The following is a 20,691-nucleotide window of genomic DNA, read 5'->3' as shown; positions in this document are numbered from 1 at the left end:
CCTATTTGCATTTTGGTGCATCATTTTAGATAAATGTATCTTGCTATCTTTTTTTATAGGTCTTACCTGTTCTTGTTGAGCAGTTCCAGTGGATGCCCATGGTCAGTGGCAAGCTGCACCTTTCTTTCATGAGGTTTTCATATTGGACATTGAGGCAGCTTGAAAACCGGACCCAGGTTGGAAATTGTGGTTTGTTTTTTTCATTGCTATGAGCCATTTATCAATGATTTCATATTTGATGTATATGCTGACAAATATTAGTGTTTTGGAATTGTTTAACAATTGTCCAAATCATTTACAGTTGATTTATAATTTTTTTTATGAACACAGTCTACTTTAACCTCAACCATAAGGCGCCTTGGTGAGGAGACATTTAAAGGAGTAGTTTACCACCCTGTGGAAGACAGTATGACGGAAGAAAGACCACGATCTGTAGCCTTCTTTAAAAGCAACAATTTTCCGCTGCGATTTGTTTCGACCCTAGTCATACTCAAAACTGTTACACAAGGTAAAGCTTGTTACATTTAAGCCAGTATTTTTGTTAAATAACCACTTATTGAACAAACTAGACCCCAGAGTCCAGATTTATCAATTTGTGGAGAGAAAAACTTAGTGATTTGCTCATAACAGCCATTCACAGCTTATTTTATTAGAGCTTGTAAAAATACAAAAAAATACTGAGCTGTGATTGGTTGTTATGGGCAAATCACTCCAGTTTTTCTGTCAGATAGATTGATAAATCTGTGTCTAATGTTAAACACAACAAAATGCTCACAAAAAAATCTCTAATTTGTAGTATTTACTAATTTTGCTTTCTCATTCCTTAAAAATGTTTCTAAAGTTTTAGCAACTAGGGGTCTCACTACTAATGAATTTGCAGTTCTGTCTCAAGTAACTTAAAAAGATGAAACACAGGAAGTAGGGTTGGGTTTAGCTTGGTTTATGTGCAGAAGAAAGATTGGAAGAGGCAGAGAGACTCAGCTCGAGTCCCCACAGTTCAGAGAGTCCACACTATGACTTAAAGGTAAAATCAAGGCTTCCCTTTTATCTCTGATCACCCATCTAATTCTGCTTTTGTGATGTAACATCTTCTTTGGTATAATCCCCTCTCTCACCCCCATTTTGTCATCAGCGGCTGCAGATCAGAGCTGCTTATACAATGGTCACTGAAATGGAGATTAAATGGTAAATAGTTGTGTACCATTGAGGGGACTCTCAGGGGCTTAATAACAGAAGTGTGAAGATTAAAACTACATTGTGACCACTCAAGGCTTAATCTTAGAAAATGATGCTGTTTATAAAAAGTTTGTCAATCAAAAGCAAATTTTGCTTCTGGGCTGGGGATTGTATACAAGTCATAAACATATTGGGGGAGATTTATCAAAATCTGCCCAGAGAAAAAGTTGCTGAGCTGCCCATAGCAACCAATCAGATTTCTTCTTTAATTTTTCAGAGGGATTTTAAAAATAAAGGAAGATGTCGGATTGGTTGCTGTGGGCAACTCAGCAACGTTTCCTCTGGACAAGTGTTGAGAAATCTCCCCCGCTATACTCACCTCCTCTGATCCCCACAGCTGCCACGCCGTTGCTCTTAGTCCTCTGCTGGTCTCCACTTCTTCCCTGCTGTGTGCTGTCTTGACCCACAGAACCTGGCTGCTCAGCCTGCCAGTGACTAAGGTGGGACACCAAGCAGGTAGGTCCTGTACAACAGCACATGACCCTGAAGAAGGAGAGACCAGTTGAAGACTGGGGATATTGGCTTGGCACCTGTGGGGGACTGGAGAATGTGAGTAAAGTATGTTTATTATTTTTATACAACCTCAATCCTAGGAACAAAGTTTGCTTTTGCTCAGTCAACTCCTTAAGAATTTTTTTTTAAGTAAAGGTATGCTTTAAAGGGAACCTGTCAGGTCCTTAAGGCCGGTGTGTGCAAGGCCTAGGGACCTTCAAGGTCGGGAAATAGCATTCTAACATTGTCCTCCTTAGCCTTTTTTATGCTTCAGAGAGTTGATTCGCAACTTTATTTATAGCAGTAGATAAATCAAGTAGAAATGAACAATGTCGCACTCACCGGTACTGCAAACTTCTTCTTTACTACAAAATGCTCACATAGCGGGGACAGAGACTAACAAACAACGACGTGGGTGTCTGGTCTGTCAAGGCTAGATGAAGTTCCAGCAGGCACGATATCGCGATTGCCTCTTTCCTGTACACTCCCACCGTCGTTTGTTAGTCTCTGTCTTCGCTATGTGAGTGTTTTGTAATAAAGAAGAAGTTTGCAGTACCGGTGAGTGCAACATTGTTCATTTCTACTTGATTTATCTACTGGATTGTGCTATATAAGTGTCTTAACCATGATAAACTTCTATATAAGGATACTGGAGCAGTGGAGGGAAGTGCTGCGTTAGCTTACCTTATCCGAGCAGTGCCAGATTATTCTACACCTGTGTTGTTATTGATAGCAGCAATGACTGGTTTTGCAGAGGGGTTACAGTCATGTTCGCCATACCCCCTTCTGCTTGTCAAATTGTCAGTCACCACTGTCTGGGCAGGAGGGTATGTGGCGAGCATGGCTGTATTTTCCTGGTTGCAGTAGGGCGGGGGAGATCGTGCGAGCGGGACTGTATTTTCCTGATTGCAGTAGGATCCCGTTTAAGCATATCTCATTTTGTGCTTAGGGATGTAGGAGAACGGTAAAATATTAATTTGTCTTTTTGGTGTGTACTTTAAGCACTGGTGAGGCCAATGGAGAAGCCCTGTACTACTCATTATGTGTACTGTAACACTGCACGCAGAGAAGGCAAAAGCTCATTATAAGTTATCTTTATTCAAACTAGTCATTTTCTGTTATAGCCCATCCATACTTAGGAATGTCAAGTGTCTTACGCCCCCCCCCCCCCCCCCCCCCCAAGATCCGCTTTTGAGGATGTCTTTTCTTTGTCATACCACTCTCGGTATACTGTCAACACTGTTACACATGAAAAACACCCAAGGTTGGCAAATTGTTAATTCTGGCCCCAGCTAGTTTAGCACCGATGACCATGTCTGGGTCATTCTAATGTGGATTCTCACTGACCTACAGAAAAGTTGCTGACTTGATTTTATGCTTTGCACAGGAGTTATATGTCTCTAATAAAGTCACCACTCAGTATATGTTCTTATTTATGATTTGATCTATATTTTTTATCACGCTCATATTTCTAGTGGACTACCTTGCCCAAGCATTGGATTCGCTTTGCATGGACCTGAAAAGTGATGAGGGAAGAACTCTGTTCTTGGAGTATCATGCAGTGCCCATTGTTGTAGAACTTTTACATGTCTCAAACAGGGGACTTATTTCCAGCGTCCTTGATATTTTACTTCAGCTTTCAATGGAAACAAGTGAGTAAATATTTTGGATTATACTTAAAGGGATCTTATAAGACTGATATAAAAGTTTCCAAGCGCACTCCTGGCAATGGGTTGTGAATAGTATCCAGCTCTATTCAAATGAATTGGTTTTATCTGCAATTTCAGCTGCAGCCTATGTTTGGTGCAATTTTCTGAAAAAAATCTGACACTTTCCTAGTTTAATAGTTTTTTTTTTTTTATATAGTTTTCGTTTTTTTCAAATTAATTTTTTTCAGTTAACAAAAGGTAAAGGGGTACTCCGGTGGAAAACTTTTATTTTTATTTTTTTTAAATCAACTGGTGCCAGAAAGTTAAACAGATTTGTAAATTACTCCCTATTAAAAAATCTTAATCCTTCCAGTACGTATTAGCTGCTGAATACTACAGAGGAAATTCTTTTCTTTTTGGAACACAGAGCTCTCTGCTGACATTACAAGCACAGTGCTCTCTGCTGACATCTCTGTCCATTTTAAGAACTGTCCAGAGTAGGAGAAAATTCCCATAGCAAACATATGCTGCTCTGGACAGTTCCTAAAATGGACAGAGATGTCAGCAGCGGAGTCGTGACGTCAATGAATGAAAGATTGCGGGGGTCCCCAGCGGTGGGACCCCCCGGTCAGACATCTTATTCCCCTTATGCTTTGGATAAAGGATAAGATGTCTTAGGGCCGGCGTACCCCTTTAAAGTGTCACTTAAAAAGATCTTTTGACAATTACCCAGAATGCATTTATTACATTGAATTTTAAGCATTATTATTCTGGGTTTGTTTAAGGGGTCATTTTAAATATAGAGACATGGGAAATGTTTTGATTGGTTGGAGTCTAGGGTGCTCAGACACCCACTGATCACCAGAATGAGCCAGGAACCCCTTTCTTCTGTGAGGCGGGAAAAAAATGCATAGCTTGTTCTCTTATCCCTTCGGGTGAGTGGGCACGTACTAACTATACTTAATGTATATGCCCCAAACATACATCAAATCCCGTTTTTCCTTGCGTTGGTTGATAAGGTCCTCCCTCTCCTCAGAGGCACTGTAATTTTTTGTGGGCACTTTAATCTCACACTAGACCCCACACTAGATAACTCGTCTGGCAGGTCCTCATTGTCCTATGCTGCTATTAAGCGCTTAAAATGAACTTTTGCTATGTTGCAGCTGTGCGACACTTGGCGCATGCTCCACCCTGCTGATAGGGACTACAGTTTCTTTTCATCATCTCACAATTCTTACAGTAGGATTGATTACGTAACCTACTGCTCTACCTTGGTTGGTATCCTCCACCATAGGCAATATCCTATGGTCGGATCATGCCGCTGTCATTTGCACGCTACTCCTGCCATCGTCAAGGGTGAGTGGACTTGGCGCTTAATTGATTCCCTCTTGCTTGATTCCGTCTGTACCTCTGACGTGACGAGGACGACAGCGGACTTTATCGTTGATCATGCCCTGGACCCCACATCCCCCCTGATGAAGTGGGAAGCGACCAAGTGTGTTCTCAGGGGGACCTTTATAAAACATGGAACCTGACTCAAAAAAGAAAAAAGCTCAAACACTTAAGCACGCTCTTAAAAAAAGTAGCGGACCTAGAACTGGCCCACAAACGCGCACTCTCAGCTCCTGTCTTAGCAGAACTCCTATTTGCTCGCCAAGAAGCACGACGATTGCTCCTCCAAACGCTCCTTGCAACTCTGTCGAAGTAAATTCTACGAATTTGACAATAAGAGTGGGCGTATGTTAGCCAGAGCTCTGAAGGAGCGGGTAGCCAGGTCCCACATTCCATGTATTCATCGTGGCTCAGGTGTTACAGTCCATACCACCCCCGATATTGCGCAGGTCTTCCATACATATTATACTGACCTTTATAATATTCTTAACTCCCCTAGTTCTGCCTCAGGACCGGACTCTTTCCCTCTCTCGGATCTTCCCAAACTCGCCCCCCACTGTGTCGGAGGTGTTGGATGCTCCTTTCTCCTTGGATCAGATCCTCGGGGTTATATCATCCTTGCCTGGGGGGAAGAGCCCGGGTCCTGACAGATTTACAACAGGTTTCTACAAAAAATTTGGGGATCTCCTGGCTCCATTGCTATTAGCTTCTTACGAAGGGGTAGGCCTTAGTGACCTGTTCCCGCCCCAATCCACGATGGCCCATGTCGCGGTCCTCCCTAAACCGGGCAAAGACCCAACACTCTGTTCAAACTATAGGCCTATTTCTTTATTGAATGTAGACCTAAAGATATTTTCCAAGCTCATTGCTAATAGACTTAACGCTCATTTGCCGAAGCTGATACACCCTGACCAGGTGGGCTTTGTGCCGGGGAGGGAGGCTCGCGACAACACCCTTAAAACCTTAGACATTATGCACCATGCACAAACCAACAACATTCCCCTCATGATCCTGGGAATGACCGCATATCGTTTGACCGCATATCGTGGTCATCCCTCAAAGATACCCTGCACGCCATAGGTATAGGTCCGGTTCTTACAGAATTTTTTTTATCCCTTTACCACTCACCCACTGCGGATAAATGGCTCCCTCTCCCAAACCTTCTCCATTCATAATGGCACGCGTCAGGGGTGTCCCCTGTCCCCTCTGTTATACATCCTCATTATGGAACACTTCCTTGCCTCCATTCGCCGTAGTCCAGACATCACTGGGATAACTATAGGCGACACTGAATATAAATGCTCGGCATTCGCCGATGATCTCTTGGTATATGTTACCAATCCTCATGTTACTCTTCCTTCGCTGATGTCTGTGATGTCTGGCTTTGGTGAATGGTCCAACTTTAGAATCAACCTGTCTAAATCGGAAGCGCTAAATGTGTCCCTTCAACCCCCAACTGTGGATTTATTAAGGAGTAACTTCCCATTTGCTTGGCCCGCCCTTGGGATCACATATTTAGGGATTGTAATACCCTCCGATCTGACCCTCCTATTTCAGAAGAACTTTAATCCTCTGTACTATTCCGTCCCAAAGAGTTGGGGGGTGTGGGCCTTCCCGACTGTCGTCTGTACTATCTAGCGGCTGTACACGCCAGACTGCTGAACTTACTTCATAATTCCGAATCCAAACTTTGGGTGCGGATAGCTCAAGATATTTCTGCTGCAGTACTCTCTGGTTTGCCGTGGTTGAGACCGGCACCCCCCACCTCTGCAAACACCCTGTCCTTCACCTCTTCACAGACATTTCTGGCCCTATCTAGATGTAATCCTCAGGACTCCTTGGTGGAGCTGAATGGCCCAATGTTACCTATCACTGGTAACCCCAAGTTCCCACCGGGGCTTCCCCCTAGTGGTCCGCTTTGGGCATACACCCTTGCGATTCACACATGTTGTTTCTCCCACGGGCCTGCTGTCTGCGGAGGAGCTGGGGTGGGCTGCAGCTTCTCAGGGTAGTGAATCTTTCCTCTATCTCCAACTCCAGCACTTTTATGCTTCTATTAAGCATTCTGCGAATTTACACAGGGGACTGACTGCCTTTGAGAAGCTGTGTCTGATGCCGCCAGTGCCTCCTCATGCAATTGGCTTTTTATACCGCATGTTACTCTCCCTCCATACTGCTTCATTGCCCCCCTTTTGCACTGCTTGAGAGCAGGATTTGGGGACCTCACTCGCCCTCACTCGCCCTCACTCAGTGGACTAGATGTTTTTACCTTACACATAAATTGATAATCGCGACCAGAGCTCCGGAAACCAACTATAAGATCTTGTCACGCTGGTACCGGGTCCCTGTACAGCTTCATCGCTGGTACCCCTCGGTACCTGAGACTTGTTGGCGATGCGAAGGGTCTGTAGGCACCATGTCCACATATGGTGGGGTTGCCCACGTCTCTCTTCTTTTGGTCCTATGTACTCCGAACTATTCAGGAGGTCACTGGAATCTCTGTGCCTAATTCCCCTGAAGCAGTCCTCTTGTTTCAATTCCCCGTGTCTTCCATCTCATTCCACAAATCTCTCCTATGCCATATGCTGCAGGCAGCACGTACAGTCATCCCCCGTAAATGGCGCTCCTTGTCACCTCCCTCTCTTGGCGAATGGTTGGAGGAGATCGCCACCACCCATCGTATGGAGGAATTACTTGCCCTCACACCGGAGGAATATGACCGATATGCCAAGACCTGGCTTGAGTAGCTAACGTTTCAATCCTCTCCGGGTTTCCAAGATTTACTGACCCCAATCTCTCCTGCTAATCCGTAATAGGCCATGTTCTCCCCCCCACTCCCCCGTTGCCTTCATACCCTCGTGTGACTGCCCTATTGTTTCTGTCTCCTGTATGTGTGTTTTTCGCCCCTGCTTCTCCCTTGGTCTGTGTCTACTTACTCGCTACAACTGATTAGTCTGACCATTCTTCATCTCATTCTTTCCCCCCCTTTTTTTTACTTTTTTATCTTTGCTTTGACAGTTTAGATTATTTTGCAGTACTATTTTCTGGATTATGTTACAATGCTGATCCTTCTATATATTAATATGTTTTTGGCAGGAGTGACTTCCTCCCTGCTTTATTGTTACTATATTAGTGGTTTACCCCTTACGTTTCCAGAGCGTGGAGATTATGTTCTTCACTACTTCTTATAGCATTTTCGCATTGTTTATATTTGCAAACTGCTTGTTTACTGACATACAGTTATTCAGAGGGGACTGTTCCCCCTCATCGTTTTTCTTTCCCATCACATTGGTTATCTGTATGCACTGCCCGTCATGCACGCAAAGTAGAACTGTACGGTGTATCAATGGAATTGCTCGATTTTATGCTCTCTGTATGTCTCTACATCTTTGTATTGATGTACTTAATTGTTGGTTATTCTGTTCTTTTTTTTTTTTATTGAAAATAAAAATCTTTAAATATAAAAAATGCATAGCTAAGTGGTTTTCCCAGCATATTCTAATGATCGGTGGGGATCTAAACACCTAGACCCTGACTGATCAAACATTTTTTAGGTGGCAATGACACTTTAAACAAACCTAGAAAAATAATTCTTAAAAACCCATTCATTAAATGTATGCTCCGTCATTGTTGTTATACACACGCATATGTTGTAGTCCTCCCTGTATTTTTTTTTTTTAAAGGTCCTCTCTAAGCTCATTATAATGTATACTATATGTGTATGTATGCATACAGGATAGCTCCCTTTAGCTGGTTTCGGTTTTCTTCTTCCTCAAGGACCCCTATTTTGTGTCCCCTTCCATATTGTATTTTGTTAACCTGACGTATCCCTTTTGAGATCTCTCTTCATCTTTATTTTAATCAACAGCTTTTGACAATTACGTAGGTTATAAAATACAACAGAGCACAATGCACTTCATGAGTCTGTGGAAAAAGTTTAATAGTAAGCCCTGTGTTCCATGAGTCTTAATTTTGTATAAAAAAGAAAAAATTAAAACATCCCATTAGTCTAAAAACAGACACACAATTCCTTTGAAGTATACAGGGCAGAAGTCTTGAATGCCAGCTTGCTGTATACCCCCGTCACTCACTTGATAGCTTTCATCAATGTAAGATTAATGGTTATGCTAAAGATTACCGGAAACTGATCTCAGCAGGACTTTAGTAATTGCATATCATTAGTTTTTGGTAGAATTCTTTTTTTTTTGTACTTTATTTTCCTTGTCGTTTGTGTGATCTGCTGCCAGTGAAATATATGCAACAATGTTGATATAGAAAACGTATGGATGTGAACTATAGTAGGGCTTATGTAAAGATCGCCTCATGGAGACTCAAAGTGGGCATAAAAGATGTTTTAAGTATAGATGGTGATTGTATGAGGAGTTTGCTTTTCCTTGCTTTACCTTCTTTATTCTCTCTATGAAAGCATTGTCAGTGTATCATTAAGAAATATTCCCCTGCACAGTTCTTTTGTCTTACAGCTACATTTGTTCCTGATCTGTTCACACATCTGGCCAATTCATTTCTTTGGTGGACCAAGGAACAAATGTTTCCTCTTAAAAATGACATGATATACCATCTGACCCAATAAGAATCACATTTTACAATGTCTGCTTTAGAAAAGAAGATAAATCTTTTTGTCTTGCAGGCAGAGCACTCTTTACTAATGTCATATAAATAGTATTGTGTGGATTTGTTTATGGCGGCATTAAGGCTGCTTTCACATTATGAGCATTCATCCGTTATTAAACGTCCGTTTTCTAATAAATATTCATCCATTAAGACCCGTTATAACATCCCTCATGTATGGCCGAACACCTCTGCCTACAGACTCCCACAGCTGGGACTACTACTCCTCCTGTCGTGGAACAGACTTCTTTTTATGATGGGAGTAGTAATTCCCTGGCTGCGGGAGTCTGCAGACAGCTGGAGAGGCTACATTAGTGTTTGTACTACAACCCCCATCATGGAACAGAGTCTGTTCCATGATGGGGGTTGTAGTAAAGGGGCTGAAGGATTGATCACACCGGGTTTCACTTCTGAGACCCGATGCGATCTGAAGTTATTAAGCAGGGGAGCGGGCGGCAAGCTCCGCAACCCTGCGATGTATAGTGTGTTTTAACTTAAATTTTTTAATCCCCCCGCGGGGAGCCCTGAATGGCCGGTACTGAGGAGCCATTAAGGGCTCTCAACGGGAGATTTAAAAATGAACATTGTGAGTAGCAGTGGGCCATATTTATATTAAAAGCACTGTGGGGCAAGATATATAGCTCTGCGGGGGGGGGGGCATACATATAGCCTATATATCTAGCCCTGCTGCAGCACATTACATATGACCCCCGCCTGCGCATTAATAAATATATACCCCCCGCCGGCGCATTAAATATATACCCCCCCCGCAGCGCATGTATAATTTGGCCTCGCAGCGCTTCTATATACCTATGCCACTGCAGCGCTATATGTGAAAAGCATTCTAGCAGCAGCATCGGACGCATGGCACTATGCGCTGCTAATAGAAATACTTTTCATTCATAGCACTGCAGGGGTATATGTATATAGAAGCACTGGGGGGGCAGACACATAGCGTTCTACCGTCACCACTAATGGCTGTTATTCATGACTGACTATAACGGGTCATAACGGGTAATCAAAAAATCCCATAGACTTTAATGGGATTGTTTAACAGCCGTTTAACAGGGCTTTTCTAACGGACGTTTGTAACGGATGAATTTTTATAATGTGAAAGCAGCCTTAGTGACATTATTTTTGTCAGCTTATCCTGTGCTATTCATATAGCAACAATCTATAATCTGTGGATGCTGGTGAACCACATTGATGTTTTGTTCCCCGAGCCTTGGTAGGTAATGTTGGATTTCTCAAGTCAATTTTTGTTGCTTTCCCCAGTATGTGCTACAATAGAAATGTCTAGTAGCTGTTTATCCACACTATAAATTTAGCAATGCATTTGCATCCTTTAGTTTATTGTACTCCAATCTGGAGCATGACATATTTAATAACTGCACACACAAGAATTTGGAGCATTTTGTGCCTTTAACAGTAGTTGGAAACAATGAGGTAAAGGAATTAAAAAAAATCACTTCCCTATTTTACTCAGATCCTGATGTAAATACAGTATCTCACATAAGGAGTCCACTCCTCACATTTTTGTAAATATTTTAGCTTTTCATGTGATAATACTAAAGTAATGAGTGTGAGTGTGCAACCTGTTTAACAGTTCTTAAAGGGGTACTCCGGTGGAATATATATATATTTTTAAATCAACTGGTGCCAGAAAGTTTAACAGATTTGTAAATTACTTCTATTAAAAATATTTTCCCTTCCAGTACTTATTAGCATCTGTATGCTACAGAAGAAATTCTTTTCTTTTTGAATTTCTTTTTTGTCTTGTCCACAGTGCTTTCTGCTGACACCTGATGCCCATATCAGGGACTGTCCAGAGATGGAGAAAATCCCCATAGCAAACCAGATTACCCCTTTAACCCCTTAACAACGCAGGACGTATATTTACGTCCTGCGCCGGCTCCCGCGATATGTAGCGGGATCGCGCTGTGATCCCGCATCATATCGCGTCGGTCCCGGCGCTCATCAACGGCCGGGACCCGCGGCTAACACCACACATCACCGATCGCGGCGATGTGTGGTATTAACCCTTTAGAAGCGGCGGTCAAAGCTGACCGCCACTTCTAAAGTGTAGTGAAAGTGACCCGGCTGCTCAGTCGGGCTGTTCGGGACCGCCGCAGTGAAATTGCGGCGTCCCGAACAGCTTACAGGACACCGGGAGGGCCCTTACCTGCCTCCTCGGTGTCCTATCGGCGAATGACTGCTCCGTGCCTGAGATCCAGGCAGGAGCAGTCAAGCGCCGATAACACTGATCACAGGCGTGTTAATACACGCCTGTGATCAGGATGAGAGATCAGTGTGTGCAGTGTTATAGGTCCCTATGGGACCTATAACACTGCAAAAAAAAGTTTAATAAAGGTCATTTAACCCCTTCCCTAATAAAAGTTTGAATCACCCCCCTTTTCCCATAAAAAAAATAAAACAGTGTAAAAAATTAAATAAATAAACATATGTGGTATCGCCGCGTGCGTAAATCTCCGAACTATAAAAATATATCATTAATTAAACCGCACGGTCAATGACGTACACGCAAAAAAATTCCAAACTAAAAAAAAAGTGCATTTTTGGTCACTTTTTATACCATTAAAAAATGAATAAAAAGTGATCAAAAAGTCCGATCAAAACAAAAATCATACAGATAAAAACTTCAGATCACGGCGCAAAAAATGAGTCCTCATACCGCCCTGTACGTGGAAAAATAAAATAGTTATAGGGGTCAGAAGATGACATTTTTAAACGTATAAATTTTCCTGCATGTAGTTATGATTTTTTCCAGAAGTGTGACAAAATCAAACCTATATAAGTAGGGTATCATTTTAACCGTATGGACCTACAGAATAATGATAAGGTGTAATTTTTACCGAAATATGCACTGCGTAGAAACGGAAGCCACCAAAAGTTACAAAATGGCGTTTTATCTTCGATTTTGTTGCACAATGATTTTTTTTTCCGTTTCGCCGTGCATTTTTGGGTAAAATGACTAATGTCACTGCAAAGTAGAATTGGCGACGCAAAAAATAAGCCATAATATGGATTTTTAGGTGGAAAATTGAAAGGGTTATGATTTTTAAAAGGTAAGGAGGAAAAAACGAAAGTGCAAAAACTGAAAAATCCTGAGTCCTTAAGGGGTTAATGTTGTGTCCCCTCAAAATAACTTGTCACACAGCCATTATTGTGAATACCATGACAACAAAAGTGAGTACATCCCTATGAGGAAATTTCCACATTGGGCCATATCAGCAGTCTTCCTACTCCAGTGTTATGTGTCTCAGGTATGAAGGAGGAGAATGTGTCTTTGTTGTTATCACTCTCACACTCTCTTATTACTGGTTACTGAAAGTTCAACATGGTATCTCATGGCAAAGAACTCTCTAAAAAAAAGAATTGTTGCATTACATAAAGATGGTCTAGGCTATTAGAGTTCGACGACCCTGAAACTGAGCTGAAGCACGATGGGCAAGACCATACAGCAGTTTTACAGAACAGGTCCCAGTCAGAACAGGCCTCTCTATGGTCAACCAAAGAAGTTGAGTGCACATGCTCAACATCATATTCAGAGATTGTCTTTGGAAAATAGACATTGTCTGAAAGGACACAACTTTTTGTACTATACCTGTGGGCTACAGGATGTCATTCTGCCTTTTAAATATACATTATTTTATAGGGCTTCTTTTGTGTATTGCAGGATTTTTGCAGCCATTTCTTGAGTCATGCAGCACTGAATCATTTTTTTGTACTTGTGCTGCCTTGCTTAAAGATTCTAGAATTGATGTGCAAATACTGGAAAAATTAAGCATTGTTTTGCAGAAACTCTCCAAAGTCAGGTAAGTCTCCATAAAAGGCCTGCCTGATGAATGTTACGTATTTGGTAAGGGGGTCCTGCCATAGAAAGTGAAGGTACCCCGCGAGGATATGAAATCACTTCCTGATCGTTGGGGGTGGTCTGACTATTGGGATCCCACCTATCTTCGGAATAAAGAGGTTAGTGCAGTAGTTAAAGGGGTACTTCAATAGCCAACATTCGGAACATTTAGTTCCGAACGCTGTGTGCGCACTGCAGGGGTCGGCCACTACGCCCTTCCCATAGACTTGCATTGAGGGGCATGGCCTGACATCACAAGGGGGTGTGGTCGACCCCTACATCGCGTACACGGTGTTCGGAACTAAATGTTCCAAACGTTGGCTATTGGAGTACCCCTTTAAGCAGTTCACTGCATTTCACTTTAAATTTGAATATGGCTATATTGCATGCGAAATAACAAAGGGACCTGAGCCGTTGGATGGCATTCCAGACATTACAGCCCTTTTTATGATATTATGGCATATACTAACAATATTATAATATATAACCATTAACATGATCTTAGTTTAATATCACTTATTTTATGTTCATGTACTGAAGTTCCTAAAGGAAGATGGGACCTTTATTTAAGTACATTTTTGAGTGAATGGAAAGACATGACTTAAAGCAAATGCAGTGTTTAGACTCTTATCCTACTGTTTGCAAACCCAGAGGCTTCATAAGATGTGTAGACAGCAGTGGAAAACTAGAGAGGTATAGGAATCAGCATGGCAGCCTAGGGCTGGGCGGTATACCGGTTCATACCGAATACCAACATTTTTGTGCTGCACGATATCAATTTTAACCCATACCGCAATACCGTTTTGGCCCCTCCCCTTCGGGAATGAATGAATTGTCAGCCCAGCGCTGCGCTGTCGCCCACATTGGGGAACTAATCATATGTGACCCGCGAGCGCTGTTCTGTGTGTCCCCCCCAATTAATTATTAGCCCAGCTCTGCGCTGTCCCCATCGGGGTAAATACTCACACATATCACCCACAAGCGCTGCCCTCCTCGTCCTCCTGTTTGTAGCGGCCGCCAGCGCTGACACTCTATACCAGTGGTCTTCAACCTCCAGATATTGCAAAACTACAACTCCCAGCATGCCCGGGACCCAGGAAAAGTTATTGACTCGACTATAAGCCTAGGATGGGAAATACATCATCCCCCCCCATGTCATCATTCAGACCCCCATCATCATCCAGACCCCCGTCATTATCCCCCCCCCTTCATCATCACCGCCTGTCAATCTCAGTGGTCTTCAACCTGCGGACCTCCAGATGTTGCAAAACTACAACTCCCAGCATGCCCGGACAGCCGCTGGCTCTCCGGGCATGCTGGGAGTTGTAGTTTTACAACATCTGGAGGTCCGCAGGTTGAAGACCACTGCTCTATACTGTATCCCTATGCCCGGGCTGCAAAAGGTAAACAAAATAAACTTTAACTCACCTTCCCCATCGGTCCGGACCAGCTTCCAAGGGAATGGAACGTCGGAAAGCCGTCAGCCTGTCACCGGCCGCAGCGATGTTCCGCCTCGGCCGGTGATAGGTTGAGCCCACTGTCATCTAAGAAGCCAGCTTCTTACATGACAGTGCGCTCAGCCTATCATCGGCCGAGGCGGAACATCGCTGCGGCTGGTGATAGGCTGACGACTGTCCGACATTGACGTCCCCAGGAAGAGCGTAAGGCCGACGTAGGAACATGCATTAAAGTTTATTTTGTTTACCTTTTGCAGCCCGGGCATAGGGATACAGCTATAGAGTGTCAGCGCCGGCGGCCGCAACAAACAGGAGGACGAGGAGAGCTGCACTTGCGGGTGACGTGAGTAGTACCCTGATGGGGACAGCGCAGCGCTGGGCTAGTAATAAAAAAATGTTTTGGGGGGGGGAATACCGTTATATACCGTGGAACCGCCATAAGTTGCAAAAATACTGCGATACACATATTTGGCCATACCACCCAGCCCTATGGCAGCCAATACATGCATGCCACAAAATCAAATAAAACAGGAAAACCAAGGGCATATACAACAGCCTCTACTTTATTATTTAATAAATAAAAATTCTTACAACTACTTTAATATCCTCTCTGCCTTTTTTATCATTATATGGATGGCGCTCAACTAATATAAAAATAATACTAGCTGAGTACCCGGCGTTGCACGGTTTTTCCTTCCTAATCCTTGTTGGGGAGGAAAATAAACAAAGGAGGAAGCTTTTGACTCCATATCCCATCCTCATATATTGTTGTCATATCCCAACCCCATATCCTGTCCTCATATCCCGACCTCCTATCCCGTCATCATATCCCAACCTCATATCCCATCCTCACATCTCATCCTCATATCCCGACCTCCTATCCCGAACTCTTATCCCAACCTCCTATCCCGTCCTCCTATCTCCACCTCTTATCCCGACCTCCTATTCTGACCTCCTATCCTGACCTCTTATCCTTACCTCTTATCCCGACCTCTTATCCCGTCCTCCTATCTTGACCTCCTATCTCGACCTCCTATCTCGACCTCCTATCTCGACCTCCTATCCTGACCTCCTATCTCAACCCCCTATCCCGTCCTCCTATCTCGACCTCCTATCCTGACCTCCTATCCTGACCTCCTATCCTGACCTCTTATCCCGACCTCTTATCCCGTCCTCCTATCCGGTCCTCCTATCCGGTCCTCCTATCTCGACCTCCTATCTCGACCTCCTATCTCGACCTCCTATCTCGACCTCCTATCCCGACCTCCTATCCCGACCTCCTATCCCGTCCTCCTATCCCGTCCTCCTATCCCGTCCCCCTATCCCGTCCTCCTATCCCGACCTCCTATCCCGACCTCCTATCTCGACCTCTTATCCCGTCCTCCTATCTCCATCTCATATCCCGACCTCCTAACTCGACCTCCTATCCCGACCATCCCGTCCTCCTATCTTGACCTCCTATCTTGACCTCCTATCTCGACCTCCTATCTCGACCTCTCATCCCGTCCTCATATCCCGACCCGTAATATGTGTACCTGGTATTGAAATATCTCCAGCCGTACAGAAGTTATGTGAGAACATACATTTCAAAATTGATTTGCATGAGACTTTAAACAAAAACCCCGACCCTCACAAATGTGGGTAGTTAAGGGTTAAATTAACTATCCTATATTTTAAGCGGACATATAAAAAACATGTGACCAAGTATTATCGAAATATCTCAAGCCGTTTGGAAGTTATGCAGTAACATATATTTCCCATAGACTTGTATAGGACTTTAAACATAAACTTCGCCCCTGGAAAATGGGGGTGGGTAAGGGTTAAATCACCTAGTTTGTTGTTGACATATAAGTAACATGTGTGCCAAGTTTCATGTTAATATCTTTAGCAGTTTGGAAGTTTTTGTGGAACATACACACATACATACATACACACACGTTGAGTTTTTTATATATATATATATATATATATATATATATATATATATATACTAGCTGAGTACCCGGCATTGCCCGGTTTTTCCTTCCTAATCCTTGTTGGGGAGGAAAATAAACAAAGGAGGAAGCTTTTGACTTCATATGCAGTCCTCATATATTGTTGTCATATCCCAACCCCATATCCAGACCTCCTATCCCGTCCTCCTGTCCCGACCTCCTGTCCCGACCTCCTGTCCCGACCTCCTGTCCCGACCTCCTATCCCGACCTCCTATCTCGTCCTCCTATCCTGACCTCCTATCCCGTCCTATCTCAACATCCTATCCCGTCCTCCTATCCCGTTCTCCTATCCCGTTCTCCTATCCCATCCTCCTATCCCGTCCTCCTATCCCGTCCTCCTATCTCGACCTCCTATCTTGACCTCCTATCCCGACCTCCTATCCCGACCTCCTATCTCGACCTCCTATCTCGACCTCCCATCCCGTCCTCATATCCCGACCCGTAATATGTGTACCAGGTATTGAAATAGCTCCAGCCATACGGAAATTATATGGGAACATACATTTCCCATTGATTTGCATGGGACTTTAAACAAAAACCCTGACCCTCACAAATGGGGGTAGTTAAGGGTTAAATTAACTATCCTATATTTTAAGTGGAAATATAAGTAACATGTGACTAAGTATTATCGAAATATCTCCAGCCATTTGGAAGTTATGCAGTAACATATATTTCTCATAGACTTGCATGGGACTTTAAACATAAGCCCCGCCCCTGGCAAATGGGGGTGAGTAAGGGTTAAATCACCTATCCTATGTTTGTTGTTGACATATAAGTAACATGTGTGCCAAGTTTCATGTTAATATCTTTAGCCGTTTGAAAGTTTTTGTGGAACATAGATACATACACACACACACACACACACACACACACACACACACACACACACACACACACGTTGAGTTTTATATATATAAAGGATCATGGAAAAAAAAAGATAAAAAATGATTTCTTCTTCTTATTACTACTTATGTGATTGAAGGCTGCTGCTTACCTTTTGAAAGAAGCAGATCATAACCCTCCATCTGCTTTGTAACTTTGTTGTATTCGGCCCAATATAACATGATCATATTTAATATATTTTTCTTTATGTTTCCCAGGAGTAATAAGAAGCTGTTTGAAATCTTCAGCATTCCTCAAGTGATTCAAGAGTTGCAAAGAACGGCAAACGCAGATCACGCCTTCCTTATCATTAACTTAAACTCCATCCTCTTCCACTTAGGTTTTGCAAAGACAAAAGCTGTATCACCCACAGCCAGCATTGGGCATTGAGTAATGGTGAAGTATGAGTTTTTGCCCTTGATGGTAATCTTTCCAGGTTTGCAGGATGTGTATATCATAGTAATGTGAACGATTGTGTGATTGCAGTATTGATTGTGTAAAGCTTACTTACAGCAGTATGTTCTCAGTATACAAAAATACTTTGTCATCCTTGCAGTAATGCTGTGTACGTAGAATTGTTTTTACTTTGATATATCTTGTAATGGCTCAAAGACCCCATTATATGTTTTAGTCACTTATTGCATTGTAATGCTTTATGTTAATATGCAAAATTGTGTACAGTTAAGTGATTACTATTAATGTTTGTAGTTTTGTATTGTTATTTAAAAATAAAAAAATTTGGTCTATTTACACATATTTTATCAACTTGCCTATGAGATATTTTGTCCATAGAGACTATAAAACATTGTATTTTGGAGTAGATGACACTACCTGGATTGTTAAGTGTATATCACCACCTTTTGAGCGGAGAACTGTTGCCCCCCCCTGCAATGTATCTGCATAGTGATCCTCTATTCACCACAGAGCAACCAAAGGAAAAAGCTTTAGCCTTGACTCCTGCAGGAAGAGTAAGAAGGGACTATTTTATTAGCTGCCAGAGGGGGAAGCAGACTGATTTCTGTTTAGAGCTGTTTATTAATAACTTAGCTATAAGTTGGTATTTAATCACAATAGCGTTTCATAACCCCTGGAAACCAATTAGTCAATAATACTTTAGAACTTGAAAAAACATCAGCTCATGACTAATAAACTGACCATTATTATTTCGAAATTTAAATGTACGTCCTGGTGAGGTGGTACTTAACGCACCAGGACGTACAGTTACGTCCTATACATAACCGCGAGGCAAGGACCCGCCGGTAATGGCAGACATCCGCGATCGCACGAATGTCCACCATTAACCCCTCAGATGCCGTGATCAATACAAAGATCCGATCATCTAGAACAGCAGACGGAGGTCCCCTCACCTGCCTCCGCTGCCTTCCATGGGTCTTCTGCTCTGGTTTGAGATCGAGCAGACCAGAGCAGAAGATGACCGATAACACTGATCAGTGCTATACCCTATGCATAGCACTGAACAGTATTAGCAATTGAATGGTTGCTATAAATAGTCCCCTATGGGGACTATTTAAGTGTAAAAAAAGTTAAAAAAAAATTTGAAAAATCCCCTCGCCCAATAAAAATGTAAATTGTCCCATTTTCCCCATTTCACCCCAAAAAAGTGTAAAAAAAAAAATATATTTTTTATAAACATATTTGGTATCGCCACGTGCGTAAATGTCCGAACTATTAAAATATAATGTTAATGATACTGTACGGTGTACGGCGTGAAATGTATTAAAAGTTTTATATGTGCAAATATGGTATCAATAAAAAGTACAGATCACGGCGCTAAAAATGAGCCCTCATACCGCCGCTTATACGGAAAAAGTTATAGGTCTTCAAAATAGAGGGATTTTAAATGTACTAATTTGGTTTAAAAGTTTGAGATTTTTTTTAAGCGCAACAGTAATAAAAAAGTATGTAACCATGGGTATCATTTTAATCGTATTGACCCAAAGAATAAAGAACACGTCATGTTTACCGTATATTGTATGGCGTGAAAACGAAACCTTCCAAAATTTGCTAAATTGCGGTTTTCTTTTTAATTTTCCCACACAAATAGTATGTTTTGGTTGCGCCATAAATTTGATGGTAAAGTGAGTGAAGCCATTAGAACGGACAGGTTGCACAAAAAAACAAGCCCTCATACTAGTCTGTGGATAAAAATATAAAAGAGTTATGATTTTTTGAAGGCGAGGAGGAAAAAACGAAAATGTAAAAATAAAATTGTCAAAGTCCTTAAGGCCAAAATGGGTACGTCATGAGTCCTCTCCCGTTCTATAACGCGGGGCCACGGCATAGCGGGTTGGGCCCAGCCTCTAACAACTGCCGGGACCTGTGGCTAATGCCGTTAGCTCAGGGGGCTGTTCAGGATGTCCGTTGCGAAATCGCAGCATCCCAAACAGGTGTGAGACAGCAGGAGGTTCCCTTACCTTGCCTGCTGGTGTCCGATCGCCAAATGACTGCTCAGTGCCTGAGATCCAGGCATGAGCAGTCAAGCGGCAGAATCATTGATCAATGGTTTCCTATGAGAAACCATTGATCAATGTAAAACATCAGTGTGTTCAGTGTTATAGCCCCCTATGGGAGCAATAACACTGCAAAAAAAAGTGAATAAAGATCGATCACCCCCCTTTTCCAAAAAAAAAAAAAAAAGTGTAAATAAAAATAAACATATGCGGTATCACCGCGTGTGGAAATGTCCGAATTATAAAAATATATCGTTAATTAAACCGCACAGTCAATGGCGTACGAGCAAAAAAATTGCTAAGTCCAAAATTGTGTATTTTTGGTCACTTTTTATATCATGAAAAAAGCGATCAATAAGTCCTATTAATACAAAAATTAAACCGCTAAAAACTTCAGATCACGGGGCCAAAAATGAGCCCTCATACCGCCCCATATGCGGAAAAATAAAAAAGTTATAGGGGGTCAGAAGATGACAATTTTAAACGTATACATTTTCCTGCATGTAGTTATGATTTTTTCCAGAAGTACGACAAAATCAAACCTATATAAGTAGGGTATCATTTTAATTGTATGAACCTACAGAAAAATGTACTGTGTAGAAACGGAAGCCCCC

General features: G+C 42.5%; 1 protein-coding gene across 2 annotated transcripts in view; it reads left to right on the top strand.

Annotated features, from left to right (window-relative positions):
- CCDC138 (coiled-coil domain containing 138) overlaps positions 1 to 18,367 on the top strand; it is a 43,764-nt gene extending 25,397 nt beyond the window's left edge. For both annotated transcript variants that reach the window (XM_056556022.1, XM_056556024.1), the window contains 5 exons: positions 60 to 176; positions 331 to 508; positions 3,204 to 3,380; positions 13,096 to 13,234; positions 17,825 to 18,367. In XM_056556022.1, the coding sequence (XP_056411997.1) occupies positions 60 to 176; positions 331 to 508; positions 3,204 to 3,380; positions 13,096 to 13,234; positions 17,825 to 17,996 (783 nt within the window). In that variant the 3' untranslated portion in view covers positions 17,997 to 18,367. The remainder of the gene's footprint in view (positions 1 to 59; positions 177 to 330; positions 509 to 3,203; positions 3,381 to 13,095; positions 13,235 to 17,824) is intronic.
- The last annotated feature ends 2,324 nt before the right edge of the window (positions 18,368 to 20,691 follow it).

This window comes from Hyla sarda, chromosome 2 (assembly GCF_029499605.1).
Source record: "Hyla sarda isolate aHylSar1 chromosome 2, aHylSar1.hap1, whole genome shotgun sequence".
Classification (NCBI taxonomy): Eukaryota; Metazoa; Chordata; class Amphibia; order Anura; family Hylidae; genus Hyla; species Hyla sarda.
The sequence above is the reverse complement of the archived record's forward strand: the minus strand, read 5'-3'. Positions and strand labels throughout refer to the sequence as shown.